This window comes from Gasterosteus aculeatus, chromosome 4 (genome assembly GCF_964276395.1).
Source record: "Gasterosteus aculeatus chromosome 4, fGasAcu3.hap1.1, whole genome shotgun sequence".
Classification (NCBI taxonomy): Eukaryota; Metazoa; Chordata; class Actinopteri; order Perciformes; family Gasterosteidae; genus Gasterosteus; species Gasterosteus aculeatus.
The window spans coordinates 5,157,191-5,171,615 of NC_135691.1; the positions used below are offsets into that span (position 1 = coordinate 5,157,191).

A 14,425-nucleotide genomic window follows, 5' to 3' on the forward strand; every position below is an offset into this window, starting at 1 on the left:
CCTACCTCTCTGATACAAAGAGCTGTCCCCGTCCCCGCTCTCACTGAAGACAGCCAATGTTGGCTTCTATTCGGACTGTGGTAACTTCTGGCTCTGCGGGAGCCCGAGTAATAGCCCAGCATGAGCACCGCATGCTACTTAGTCGATTCAGACGCTGTTCTGTCACTTCAATGCGGTCAGAAATATGAAAGGCGAATTCCCAAGCAGAGGGAGGTGTACGTGATAGATTTGTTGAAGAAAGGCTGCACCAGCAGTACATCTTTATTGAAGGCACATATTTAATGGAAATTCTGCTCAAGGGGGCAATTAAATCCTTTACTTCTTGAGAACAATATCAACCAAGTCCACCGGTTGGTGTTGCAAAGGGCAAATAATGGAATTAAAAAGGAAATACTTAAAAATGTTAACTAAGATGATGAATATAGTAAATACCCACCAGATCATGCATGTTGACATTAGCATGTAGCGCAACGTACCGCTTTTGCAACCGATTGAAAAACTTGATTTACAGACTCTGATGACTCGTCCTCGCAGCTGCTAACGATAGCCTACCGCTTGTGTAGCTACGGTGGCTAGCTAGCCATCTACCTTCTATTCATATTCATTTAAGTCAGTGTTTTCCTCCGTTATTAAAGTTTGCACACGGACAAAAACACGTACACAAGAGAGCAAACGCACACTAGCCAATCTAACACGCTTTTCGACATATGTTACATATCTTTAGTTCCTGCACAATGAGCATACATCTAAAATCAAATGATTAATATTCCCCAAAGTCCAATGAACTAATAGATAGCTGGTTTGAGATGCATGTAGTGGTAAAACATGTTGAAAACATTTGTCTGCCACTGACTATGGTCTCATGTGTATAAAACATAAGCGTTTTTACTGCTCGGAGACGCCGTTACACAGAACGCTGGAATACGTGCTGGTGTGTTGGACCTCCTGCTTGCAAGCAATAGTTTGAGACAGATATCTGCGGAGAATCGCTCATGTAATCTTTTTGTCTTCTAAATGAATGTTAACTTTTTGACTTTAATTGATCAACGTGTTGGATCCTTCTCATCAACCGACTCGGGGGGGATCAGAGATCCTGACACTGGTCAAGTTCTTACAGAGTGGGAAACACTAAGTAAACTGTTAATACGTTGTCCATAGATTGAAGTTCAAAGCCGTAAATAATAACTGTAGTTGCAAATGCAAAACTGCATTTTGAGAAGTCAACACACACACGCGGCATTGAAAACAGGATAGCCCTAACTAAACTAGCATCAATGCAGCGTCGGACGCTTGTTCATACTCCACTGACTCCGTCACATGCAAATGGAGTAGTTGAACTACTCAACAATCAGCCTTAATTAGCGACACCTAATGCCACCAACAGATATCAGCATGAATTAGTCATGAATTTAATTGAGATTAACAGACACAAGAAAAAAAAATCTTGCAGGAAGTATCTAACTCATTTCCATATAAAAAAAAAAACGCATTCATTATTTAGTCTTCATTACCATACAAAATATCACATCAACATTTTCTGCCACTGAAGCCCAGTCTACAAGCAAATATGAGATGGGATGGAGATATGAAAAAAAAACAATGGAGAGACTCACGCAGAGACAGAGGGAGACGAAGGATTGAAAAGCACAGTTGGACAAAGAGAAATGGGTTTTGGGAGGGGATCAAGTGTAAAAAGGCTGCGTAGGTGAAGAGACTGAAGGAGAAAGGGGGTGAAAAACAAAAAAGGGAGAAGATGAATGGTTAGCGGGGGTTCAAAGAGGAGAAAGACTAAAAAGGATTCCAGGGATGGATGGATGTAGAGACGTGGTAGAAATGAGGGTTTTGGCTTCTGTGGACCAGCGAGCAGCCAGCTAAGCAGGCGGCGGGCCGGCTGAGGTGTTATCATTCCTCCCTCACAGGCTCAGTATCGACTGACTCTGGGGGAGACAGGGAGGAGGGAGCCAGGGAGGTAGGGGGACGGGGCAGTGATAATTGGCGATATGCTTACCTGGCGAGCCGCCTGCGACCCGCAGCGGGGCACACAAACAATCACACACACACACACACACACACACGTAGATTGACATTAGAGTAAAACCAATCCCGAGGTCTCTCCTATGGAATACTAATACGGCTGCCCTTGCCAGCTGACCTCTTATAGGCCAAACAGGCTGTCCGTCAAACTAATGGGGCGGAACGCTGGCATATTGCTTTCCCACAATCCCTCAGCAGAGCCAGGACACTCATTTACTTCAGTCAGCTTGTTGCCAAGGCAACATTTGGGATGGGCCTGGTGGGGTGAGATGCACGCACATACATGCACACTGCTTCGCACACTCGTGTCTCTGTACACGCAGAGTTAAAAACCTGTTAAATGCCACTACAAAGTTAATCACATAAACATGGCCGTTTAACCCTGTGAAGCAGAGGCACTGACAGCATTGTTAGTGGAAGGTACTCTGAGCGCTCTTTGCCTCTTGTCTCGTCTCCGCGCCCCCAAAAAAACGATCCTCTGCCCCTTTACTCACAATACATGCTCCCTTGTTCCCTTGTTGTGAAAGTCGAGCAGACAAGCCCCTCCACTGCCTGCTTTTATTCTCCTCACACAGACAGGCAGAGAGCAGAGGAGGGTTGCACTGCAGACACACAGCAACAAAAGCCGAGAGACTTCCAGAGCAGGGTATGAAACCTCATCCTCGTCCTGGAGGATTGATTATAGATGTCAGAATACACAAAACCGGCTCGGCAAGAAAATCCAATGTGCAAGAGGATTTTGTACTTCCTTCCCCTTCCACTCCCCCTACCAGCCACCTCTCCCAACCAAATACAAAAATATAAGTGAATGATTGGGATCATGCTCATTTATTGTGAGCTGTGTCCGGATAGCTTAAGACACCTAAACCAATCATAGGCAGCCGCTGTCTTCATGGCTGGTTCACATCCTGAGCACTCAGTCCCCACAGACCCACAACAGGCTCTCTGACACCAGCCGCCTGGGTTTGTAACCTCACGTCTGGTTTTGATCGCAATATTTTTAATGCAAATACAGCACATTGCATTGCTGATTTACGCTGATACCATGCAATCAATTCTAATTTAATCATCAATCAAAATCTACGCCTCAAACATCTGCGACAAGGCTATTTTCAACCCCTTGCATCAGGTACAAATCGAGCATTACTGTGAGTCAGCTGGTTTGTCAGTCCTCATTTTGTAAATATGCACGACTCCTTTATAAGGGAGATCGTCACCTTTAAGCTTTTTCTTGTGTCAAAATCAAAATACCGCACCGCAAATGGTAGACCTTCTATCTTTCATGGGTACAACACCTGAACACACTGAAGAGACACACGAGTGGAGAAGAGGGTGGATGGAGGCCACGTTCCTGTCCATACCAGCCATTAGGCAATCCCTTCCTATACAGAGCGCACGTGAGGCTTCACCAGTCCCAGTTAGCCGACTGGGAATTTGTAACTTGTATTATTGGGGAATTATTGGGGAAAAGTTCCCACTTCATTTGAACTAAAGAGTGTCCTCTTCCTAGTGAGGAGTCTCTTCGTGGCTGCTATGGAGAGATGATTATAAGGTTCAGTAACTCCTTCGATGTACACATGGCAGATTGTGCTGGATTGAGAACATATCCCTTTATAGGGTGTCTGACCTTTTCTCCCGTCCCTAATGACGGAGCAGGCCACAAACCTTCAACGCACCACTCTACCCAAAGGCACATTACTGACATATGGTGACCTACTTCTATGAATAAATATTTATTCACACACTATGTATAAAGCTTGTGGCTGCCCGATCCTCCAATCATCCAATTATCATCTGGGATTTGTTTTCCATTTGTAAAATCAATCATAGCCGCAAAACATAGAAATGCTGGAATAAATGAGCTATTGCAGCCAGGGGCCATTAAAAAAACCTTCTAATTTCCTGCCCTTGGGTTTGTTGTTGATGTGCGGCCAGAGCTCAGCACCCCTGCAGACTGAAGAAAACAATGTTAACAGGTGTGTGTTTGATCCAACTGAATGACATCTACCCAGGTACCCTTGAGACTGAGTAGCAATGCAGTGTAGTAAAGACCTTTTGTTGCATCACCTCTGAAGAACACGCCAAGCTGAACGCATGAATGGTGCGTCGCTTGATCTCGGGGTAAGGGGACATATGCTGAATGATCCGTGGGTGTTTTGTTCACTGGGCTTGGCATCTGCATGTTTATCTATTGGAGCCGCCATTGCTTTTGTCTCTCGTCTTCTCGCTCGAACCATCGTTTCCCCACCGTCTCTCTTGTTGTTCTCTTCTCCCGCTTCTCTCTACGCTTAACTCGCTCTCTAATTAACACCTACCGCAGCCTCTATCTGCCTTAGCAAACCCCGGAGGATAGAGCTGGAAGGGTGGAGGAGGGGGAGGGGAGGATGGGGGGGGGGGGGTGGGAACACCAAAAGAGCAGGAGAGTGTTGAAGATTGACAGAGCTTAAAGAAAAAAAGAAACAACACGGATGCAGATGGTGGTTGTTGGATGCGTAGCCGTTTCCAGCACGTCGGTGGACGTTTTTACAGCTAAAACAGATGTTGTGGATAGAATTAACCGAATACAAATTTGAAGTAATTACGCCGGTGTTAACAGTTTGACGCACACATTCATTCACGGCCTCTCTAGAAACCATCTGTCCCCACAGAGGCGTCAGAGACTTCGGGACGACGGCAAGCGATGCTGTTGATCGCGATGTACTGAATGCGCGGGTGCGCGGCCCATTTTCACGGTTCGAGGCTCAGCTGGAGTGGATCGGCGAGGGCAGAGGACTTACCGCTCCAACACATTTCAGACAAGCAAATGCAGCTTCAGAGGCAGGCAAATGCAGTGAACTTGCATACGAATGCACATGAACACGTACAGGTGCGCCACGGGGAGATGTCACCATGGAGACTGGAAAGCAAAAACACTTTACCACATGCACCCACATTACATACAAATCAAAGGTTAAAGTGTCAGTCTATGTGAGCTGGTCTGAGCCGTTTGGCCAAATGAAAAGTAAAGAAAACAACCAGAGAGAAACACATCACCCCCCCCCCCCATCCCTCCCCCCCAATGGAAAGGGTGTGCGCGCGTGTGTGTGTGTGTGTGTAAAGGTTTTAGCGAAGGTGGAAGCCGCATTAGCCGTACAGATTTATCAGGAGTATCGATTAAACCCGGACGCCCGACATCACACGCATGCAGCAAAGCACTGAGTCAACAATACACTGAAAAATGACTGTTTACAACCACAGCACTTCACTCCCATAAATTATGAACCATCGACTTTGCACCTGCGCTCACCGTACAAACACACGGGCAGACGGACAGACAGACGCGCACAGCGCGGCATGCAAACACACTTTGCACACCTGCCACAACAAAGAGCTGCTTGCTAGCAGACAAAGAAATGTACAGGCGGACCACACAAGCGACGCGCTCTCTCTGGATGGTGCGTTGCGCTGCATAATTTCATTAAAAGAACATTTGAAATGATTTGCCGTCCAGGGAGGACCATTTGCACCACAAAGCTATACTATTATTATTAACAAGGGAGGACTACAGGTGCCCTGGCAAGCAAAAACACACACACAACCAAAGGGCGAGACAGGTTGTGACTTACCTCCACCTCCGCCAAGCAGGGTCTTGTTGGCTGAAAGAGGGAAAAGAAGAAATATGAGTGGAACGAAAATGCCTCAAACACAATGATTTGAAACTACCAAACTTGTGGGTATTAAAAACAGAATGCATGAAGCTAAGAGAAGATGACTCAGTTTGGATTTCCTGTTATATCTGATATTTATCTTTTCTCACCGCATTCAATTTGCATAAAACCACAAATGTAGAGCGGAAAATAGTAAATCGTTCAATTAAAATGGATAATATATTAGCAAAGGCTTTGAAGAAAATACCTAATGTTCCGAGTTACAAGCTCCTCTGTGAGCGTTTTTCACTTTTCTGTATTTTCACAATACGTTGTTTAAGTAAATCTGTAGACTGGCACAAAAAGCATTTCCTTGTGCTCTCAAGCCATGATGACCATTTTTTAAGACATTTTTAAACGAATAAATTGGTTTAATTGTTGATGAAAAAAATGCATCCCAATAACAACTTAACGATAACTACTAATTACAGAGCTGACCGCTGCTGTATTCAAGGTTGCATCAGTAGTTTGGATTGCTTGTTTGCAACAGAGAAATCCCCATTTATCTACTTCTTCTTTGTTGCAGACACACTGGGCTCTGCACTCCCTTGACGCTTCACCAAAGGGAACACCTCATCATTATATTCATAAACAGCTGAGTCCAAAACATCTCTTCATCGGCACGGACGTGTGCGCTGGGTGTGTTGTACACAAACTTTAATCTGCAAAGATTGAATTCACTTTTACCTCTGATTGTGCTTATTAAACTCGTTATTATATTCACATGCCGCATGGACTTGTCCTATCTTACATTATTCATTATTCGGCTCAGCATTTCTCAACAAGAGTGGTTCTCAGTCCAAGTCCTCAGTGCTCGCAGTGCTGCAGTGTTATCCAACCAGAAATTAATTGCATTCACCTGGCAGTCACCTGGCAGTGCAGGTGTAACTCCGTCCCTGATTAGATCGACAGAATGAGAACCAGCAGGCTCTGAGTCCCGCCAATGAGGACTGACAAGCGCTGCGCAGTCACACCGAGTAGCTGCACGGTCTGCAAAGCTAATGAGTGAACTCATGCTGAGGCTACAGTCCAAAGAAAAATAAACAACTCCGTGAGAAACCGGCAGGCAAGATGGTTCAATTTGGATCAGAAAAAAAGGTGGAATAACAAGGAGTTGATTGCAGCTCGAATAAATGGCAATATTCTGAGGTCGCTCTCTCTTTCTCTCTCTGTGTACATATGTATATATATATATTTGCTGCCGGCTGACGCATGTGATCGAAGTGTTTCCCTCGCTTATCCGCTAACATGCAGACATCACCGGCTGCAGCGCCTCCAACCCGAACCTGACCAGGAACTCGTAAAAATCCTGTTTTCCAATTATTTCCCCTCCATCCTGGAAGCACTTTTGCTCGGTGGAACCGTGTTAGGAAAATGTGATGAGCACATAATCTCTGTGCTGGCGACAGTTACCAAGTTACTTCAGAACACACGTGGCACATGGGAGACGTCTCTCGCTTTAGTTAGTTAGTGTTTAGGCGTGCCAATTGGGTGCACGCTCAGAGGATGATCCAGGCGAGTTTAAAGAGGGAGCGCAGAGACTAAATCCCACAGCTGTCTTTCCCTCTCAAGAATCTGCTACTCTGCAACATTTCCACCATCCCCCACTGCCTCATTAATGGTAAATCCCACTTAATTTGAGTGTCTCAACACACAACACGTCCCTGTGTATGTCTCACTCACATCCCCCAAAGTGAATACCTCCACTCTCTAACTTGAAAATGTGCAGCTCCGAACAGCGGGAACTGAAGACGAGGACTTTCAACGCGTCAGCGTGAGACGATTTGAGGTGCACGGCCTGTTGAAGAGCTGATGGATATTATAGTGAAGTGAAATAAAGCTCATCGCCATGTAAAAGCCCCGACGAATAAAGCGTCTCCATTCATCCTCTGCTGATTAGCTGCAGGCTGTACATAAGAGTGATATCACATAATGGGCCTTGTTAATACGCGTCCGTGTGGAGAAACACGCCCAAGGCCGTCCGAGTGATGGAGGGTTTCTTTTCCAGCACCGACGTGGCGCTCCAGAGCCGAACGCGCGGTCCCCCGGGTGTGGTTGGTGGTGGAGTGAGCTGGTGGCGGCAGAGGGGTGCACCATGGAGGCACGTCGGGCCCAAAGCCGCAGATCTGAAGATGGCGCTCTTTTAACCCGGCTGCAGCGCCGTGGCTCCGACTGTTTCGAGCCGCTTGGGTGTCCATTTAACACGGCCCGTATTGCCGCTGACAGAGGCCGGATTAGAAAAGGTTTGAGTCATTTGGTGGTTTAGCACAGATGATGTTCAATCAATAAAAGTCGTGAAGCTTGCTTCATTCAATGATGAGATTTCTGAGCCGCAAAAACGATGCAAATGAGCAAATAAATGATTGTAATATTTAATATCAATGGTCATAATGTAAGTTTAGGTTTAGTTGGTATGAGTGGCGTCACGTTAAAGTAAGTGTCTGTCCAAAATAAAATAACTTGTGCCAGTTTATGATGTCAAATGCATTTAAGGACCTATCTTGTGAAAATGTGTTATTTTCAACCACTCTCCCGCTGCCTGCCTTGTCTTCGTGTCACTTGATGTCCAACATTTCCCATAGAGCCATAAAGCCCAAAGAACACTTTCACACAGTGATGGTGAAGCTAAGCCACTCAAATCATGTTCAAAACATGCCGTATGGCTGAAATGCCGTTTGGGTTATTGATGTCGCTCCGCTGTAGTGCCAGACTGACAACAAAGCTTTGCACAAACCAATGTTTTAGAAATAAAAAAACGTCTGCAACCATGCTGCATTGTAACTGCTGAAAACATCTCCTTGAGAAGTGTTGCTGTCTGCGTCTGGACAGCTATCATCAGCAATGACGACAATACGGCACCAAATGTTAACAAAATTACCGTAGAAACTAGTTTTTCAACTGGGAAAATAAATTTCCGTTGGTGATGCTTTGAGACCATATGACTGTAAGAAAAGTAAGAAATACAGCTCGCTTTAAAAGATCTCAAGATTGTGGGACGAAATGTATTTGATAGAAGATGTCCGGCTAGTTTATATGTTTGTTCTTTTTTCTCCCATTTCCCTTCAGTGCACCAGGGAGGTAAAAACCGTGAAGGCCTTCGATGAGGAGAGAGAATCTAATGAACCAAGACAAGAAAAGACACTGAGCTCTTGCCTCCACATTTATACGTTCATGCTGCAACACAATAAAACCTTTAGAATGCTCTTCTCTGGCTTTGCTCCACTGCAGGGTTTAAAAAACACAAGTGATGGGTTATACAAAACCCTCGCTGTAGTAAGTATGAGAAGATGTTTCAAATTAAAATCATTATCTTTTACACAGTTGGCCTCCCAGGCAGTTCAGAAGAAGATATAATCCCCAAATATATATATTTTTGACTTCCAGGGAAGGAGTGCGAGACTCAAATGCAACTCTTACCTTCCCTCTTACGGGTACAGAATACATTTGGGTTTTAATTATTCTCGCTTTTAATCTTTATTCATGGGATTATATGATGATTAAGATGCTTGTATGTGGAGCAGAACAGACCTGTGTTAAATGATCAATGATCCCGTGTAATACCGCTGTTCTCTTTGTAGATACAAAGGCGCTTGAGACACAAGCAGCATCTGAACCCCGCGGGGAAACAAGGGCATCAAAGCAACCAAAGTACTCATGTGTATGCACAATCATGCAGTCGCAACAGACGCACACACACACACGTATGAATACAGACAGTAGCGTTTGAGAGTTTGGGTAACCATGGCAACGGAAAAGCCCAAAGGTTTGATACTGAAACCTAGTTAATTATAGAGGGAGAGAGAGAGAGAGAATGTCCATACTCAAGGGAAAGTGATTCACCATCTGTTAAATCCTACATGTATCCTCATGTCGAGTGTGTACCATTTGTAACTGTGTGTGTGTGAGGTGTGCATTGGCCACAGTTGGCCACAGTTGTTGCATGGGGAAAAGCAAACAAGCGCACAAAGTCCCTTCTCCCGCGGTGCCGACTGCATGAAAGCAAACGGTCTCTTCTTCTTATTTGTATTAGATGACTAATTGGAGCCGCTAATGCAGAGAAGCTAAATAAAGCGTGCTAGCGTCTTCTGCCGAGACGCACCAATTATCCGAGCGGGGAAGGGATGAGGGTGATAAGTTATACCACCACATGCAGAGCTAAGGAGGGGTGGAGGAGGCAGGGAGGGAGGGGAGGAGAGCGCGAGGTGTCAGGGGGATGGAGGCAGGGCTCGGGGAGGGGTGACAAAGAGCGAGCGAGGGAGACACACAAAGTGAAACAGAGTTGAGGGTGGAGGAGGGAGACGCAGGACTAAATTTGCTGGGAACATAAAACAACAAGATGGAGTGTACTTCTTCTTCTTCGTCTATCCGGGGAGGTAAGTAATCACACTGAAGGGGTGAAACGGGGAGAGAGAGAGGGAGAATGGGGGGGTGGAGGGCTGGATAGGTTGATGCATCAGTGAAGGACGAGAGCTAAAGGCTTCCAACCTGGCCGGAAGTTAGTGAAACTAAAGAGAGGCGATCGGCGTTCCACCACCTGTGTGCGTGTGTGTGTATGTGTGTCTGTGTGGTTATACGACAAGTCTAGAGCGATGATGGTGATGATGACAATCGGCTTAAATCCCCTTCATGCAAAGCGGTCTCCAGGCTTTGCTTTCTGTGCCCTCCCCCACCCCCACCCCCCTCTTCCCCCCATACCTTATATATCATTCTATTCCCCAGGCCCCAGTGCTACCTGTTTGTGTATTCCCCCCTCTCCCGCCTTCTTCCTGCATCTCCCTCTCTCTCCTCACCCACTTGTCCTAACCACCATCATACCTCTTCCAGCCTTCTAATTTCTAGCCATCATTTAGTCGGCCCTCTTGAGAACGCCGATCAATTTGTCGGCATCCTTGCGGTGGAAAAAAAGTGCGGGATGAAAGCGTTCATGTTGATACACCTTTAGCTGAGATTAAATGAGATTATAGTATGAATAAATTGTTCCTAGGGATGGAATAAAACATCCCTTTTCAACACAAGGAGACAAAGGATAAAAGTAGAAATGAAACGAAAGTAGTGTATTTATGAAGTGGTTGAGGACAGAGCTGTCCAAGGGTTGGTTGTCCAAAAAAAAAAAAAAATGGTTTAAAAAAACTCTTCATGTTTTTTATTGGCTTTGCTTGGCTTTTGAGCAAATGCAGCTCCAGAGTCTCACTGTGAAAGAGCTTTTCTTGATTCCCACTATGGAAAAAAAAAGGCCTGTATTTCACCTAAAGGCTGCGACTTTGACATACAAAGAGCTGACAGATCGAAACACTGATTCCTCCGAACAACACCAACATCTCCACGTATTCCACGCAGCGGTGGAGCTCCTCGATGATCTACATGTGGAGCTCCTCTTTATTTGAGCTGAGCTTGTGATGAAGTACGTCTCTAATTGACAGCAGAGGAACCCGTCATTGCTAATTACCGTCTCAATGTTTACATGCGTCCACACCTGCAGAGACAAAGTCAAACAAAGACGTCTTGGCCTCGTGTTTTTCTGCTGTGTAAACCCTCCTGTTGTCTACAGTTACTGGTCTGCACAAACACACGAAACGTGAAGAACAAAAACCCTCACAGCAGTTTGAACGAATGATTTGTTGACGGAGCCTCGGACATTTGATCAGCTGCTTTCTTTTCTTCATAATTAGTCATGTGAAAATTTGTGAATAGATCGAGTAAAACGAAATTAACGGATTCAAATGACTTCTTTGTGTCCTAAGCTGTTAGTAGTTGTAATCTAAATACTTACAGAAGGGCTATCTTATTTGGTTTTAAAGACATATGGAGATGTTTATTAGCTGATGATAACCAATGGGAGACATGTTAAATACTCAAACATCTATAATCCTAAACACAAAACTAGGTAACTCATCAATTTAGCAGCCAAAGTGTTATTTGGCAAGTATGGTTTTCTTTACATGTACAAAAGGTATTTGAATATATGTTTTAGGTCACTAAAAAAAAAAACATGGCTCTGGCAAAACTCTCCTTTTGCTCTTTGAAAATGGACAAAAAGTAAACTGCTTTAAATACCTCCACCTGGCATGAACGTTTCACAACCGGTTATAGTGGATGCATTATTCATCATTTGCAAGAGGATGCAAGCACAACCCTTCAGAAGACGGTGGACTAATAAGACCGACATGCAAATATGTGAGACAGGAAGCTCACAGAGGTGGAAGGTGCAAGGCGGAGGACGGCTCGGTGATTAAGGCCTCGGACGCCCACTGGGTGTTTGGTCAGCTGATCGTAACCACAATGTTTTACTTACAAACTTACAATCACCTGTGCAAACGTTGTGCATTTTAAAATAGAGAATGACATTTGAGTTTAACCTTGTGGCAACATTGTCAGTAAGACATGAATACTGAATCAAATCATGATGCATTTCATCAACATTTGATCAATACCCCCCGAGTTGTCTAAAGTCTAAAGCATGTTCTATTTTAAGGTGATTTCTTTAACTGTCATCTGCACCATTGGACCATTTTCGGTTTTAGTTGGTGAATTGTTACATGAATGTTTTGCTGGAGTTTTAAGGGATTGAGCATCGAACATGTTTTAACCTACTTTTACTGAAACAGTTTGCTTGCAGAGGCTATTAAACTGATACCACTGGGATAACTAGACCATAAATTATTGTAATTTACCACAGATGCACTAATAGTTCCTGTAGGAATATGGCTGTTATTTTTAAGTGAAATAAGAAAGAATAATGATTTCACATCATATCAGTCTGCAATTAGCATCACTGTCAGTTTTTGCGCGTTGGGAAAAAGTATTACAATATAATATGATACAATGCAACAACATTACAGTAAATGAGTATAAACCAATGGGGAGATGAACAAACACATCCCTGATTCATCAAAATATAAAATGGTCTAAATAAAGAAGTCTCATTTGATCACTTGAGACGGACCATTGAGTCGAACAGTAGTTCATGGCAGATGTATTGTATTAGTGGATATGTGGTTTGTGAAACTGCAAAATGTAACACAATTCCCAGGAAAACTTATCGAGGGGTAAAAATGTTGGTGATATCAGTTTATGTATAAAAGCGAATATCGAGTGAGATTTTGATACTTTCTCCGATTTCTTCCACTCGTCAACACAGACTCATTTAGCTTCTATTTCACTGTGCTACTGCTTCATTCAAAATGGGCCTGTGAGTCTGACTATCACTTGAAGTGAAACAGAGTAAATGCTGGGAATCTCTGGAAGAGCGCCAGAGGGTGCTGGTGGTGCAGCTGCACTCAGATCGAGGGCCCCAGGGGCCCCCACATGAACCCAAGCTGGTCTGTGTGCTGATGAGCTGTGCACATAGAGGCTGTGTGTGTGTGTGTGTGTGTGTGAACGGAGACAAAGGTGCCCCGTGAAAGCTATATTTATTATTGCTGTGTCTGCAGCACCAAAGGGCTAAACTGTGGAAACTCTTTAGTGAGAGAACTGCCCACAGGTAATAAATGCAAATTAATTGTGAGGCGTGCCCCTCAGGCAGATAAAAATCATTGGTCACAAAGTCGGAATTAAAAGAGTTGAACCAGTGTGTCATTAGCTGAGGAGCAGGCGTCGGGGGGAACCTTGTCTTTGACTTTCTGTGCCTTTATGTTTGATGTAAAACTCAAACTGACACACGGAACCGAACTGCCAAGTGTGAGAAACCTCCCTCCTCCTTCTTCTCAGGGACTGAAACACACTCACTTTCCATCTAAAGGGCCCCCAAACCGGCTGCATGTGGGCGGCCCCAGAGCACCACCAGCTACAGTCAATTTAAGTGTGTGTGCATGTGTGTGTGTCTGCACCTGTCAGTCTAATGCTCGGTGAGTTGTAGTAATTGCTCGGCCATGGCGACCTGCTGAACCCCTGTAACAGAGCTCAGATAGCCTTTGTAAAGAGTAGCACCCCCCCACCAGACACATGCACACACACACACACATCGGTAGACAACGGCAGCGCGGAGGAGGAGGAAGACGAAGATTGAACGTAAACTGGAGGTGACACCTGTCAAACCAGTTACTAAATAGTGGGTTTATCTGAGAGAAAAATAGGAAAAAAAACTGAGACGCCCTGCGGACTTGCAGCATAAACCAACGGAGAAACAGCAATTAGACGCATCTTTTCTGTGCTCAGAGAGAGAGAGAGAGGGAGAGAGGGAGAGAGAGGGAGAGGGAGAGTGGGGAGTCTGTAATGGTGCTTGATCAGAGGTTAGTCTCTCTCTCTCTCTCTCTCTCTCTCTGTCTCTCTCCCTCTCTCTCCATCCCACACACACACACACACACACACACACACACACACACACACACAGACAGAGACACTCGCTCCAAACACATTAACCCACAGCGGAGGGAGACGACAGGGTGGGAGATAACTAGCGCACATCGCGGAGCTCCGGGAGAGCCGAGCATCCTTCCTCCTGGAGCCGCCGCTCGCCGGGACTTAACGGAGCCGCGTGAACACCCATTAAGTTGAGAGGATGATTTGACGAGGACGGCCGGAGGGGGAGGCGAGCGGGAGAGAGGAAGAAAAATGGATTAAAAGAGGTATGATCTGTGTGGAGGTTGATGACTGCGCGTTGGTAGAGGAAACAGGTGAACGGTTCATGCAGGTTAGGAAATGACAGGCTTTAAATGTATATATCTACATATATGTATATGTATATATATATATATATATATATATAT

The 14,425-nt window shown here is 45.0% G+C and overlaps 2 protein-coding genes across 8 annotated transcripts in view; one reads left to right on the forward strand and one right to left on the reverse strand.

Moving 5' to 3' along the window:
- macrod1 (mono-ADP ribosylhydrolase 1) overlaps positions 1-14,425 on the reverse strand; it is an 81,246-nt gene that overhangs the window by 25,870 nt on the left and 40,951 nt on the right. For 5 of the 6 annotated variants that reach the window (XM_040175415.2, XM_078100566.1, XM_078100565.1 and 2 more), the window contains one exon: positions 5,640-5,669. The exons of the other annotated variant lie outside the window; for it this stretch is intronic. In XM_040175415.2, the coding sequence (XP_040031349.1) occupies positions 5,640-5,669 (30 nt within the window). The remainder of the gene's footprint in view (positions 1-5,639; positions 5,670-14,425) is intronic. 6 annotated transcript variants of the gene reach the window in all.
- flrt1b (fibronectin leucine rich transmembrane protein 1b) overlaps positions 9,933-14,425 on the forward strand; it is a 29,039-nt gene continuing 24,546 nt past the window's right edge. The window contains exon 1 of one of the 2 annotated variants that reach the window (XM_078100560.1): positions 9,933-10,093. The gene's annotated coding sequence lies outside the window, so the exon portion shown is untranslated. Of the gene's footprint in view, positions 10,094-13,953; positions 14,285-14,425 lie in introns of those variants that run through there. The other variant, XM_040175408.2, reaches the window with a different exon arrangement.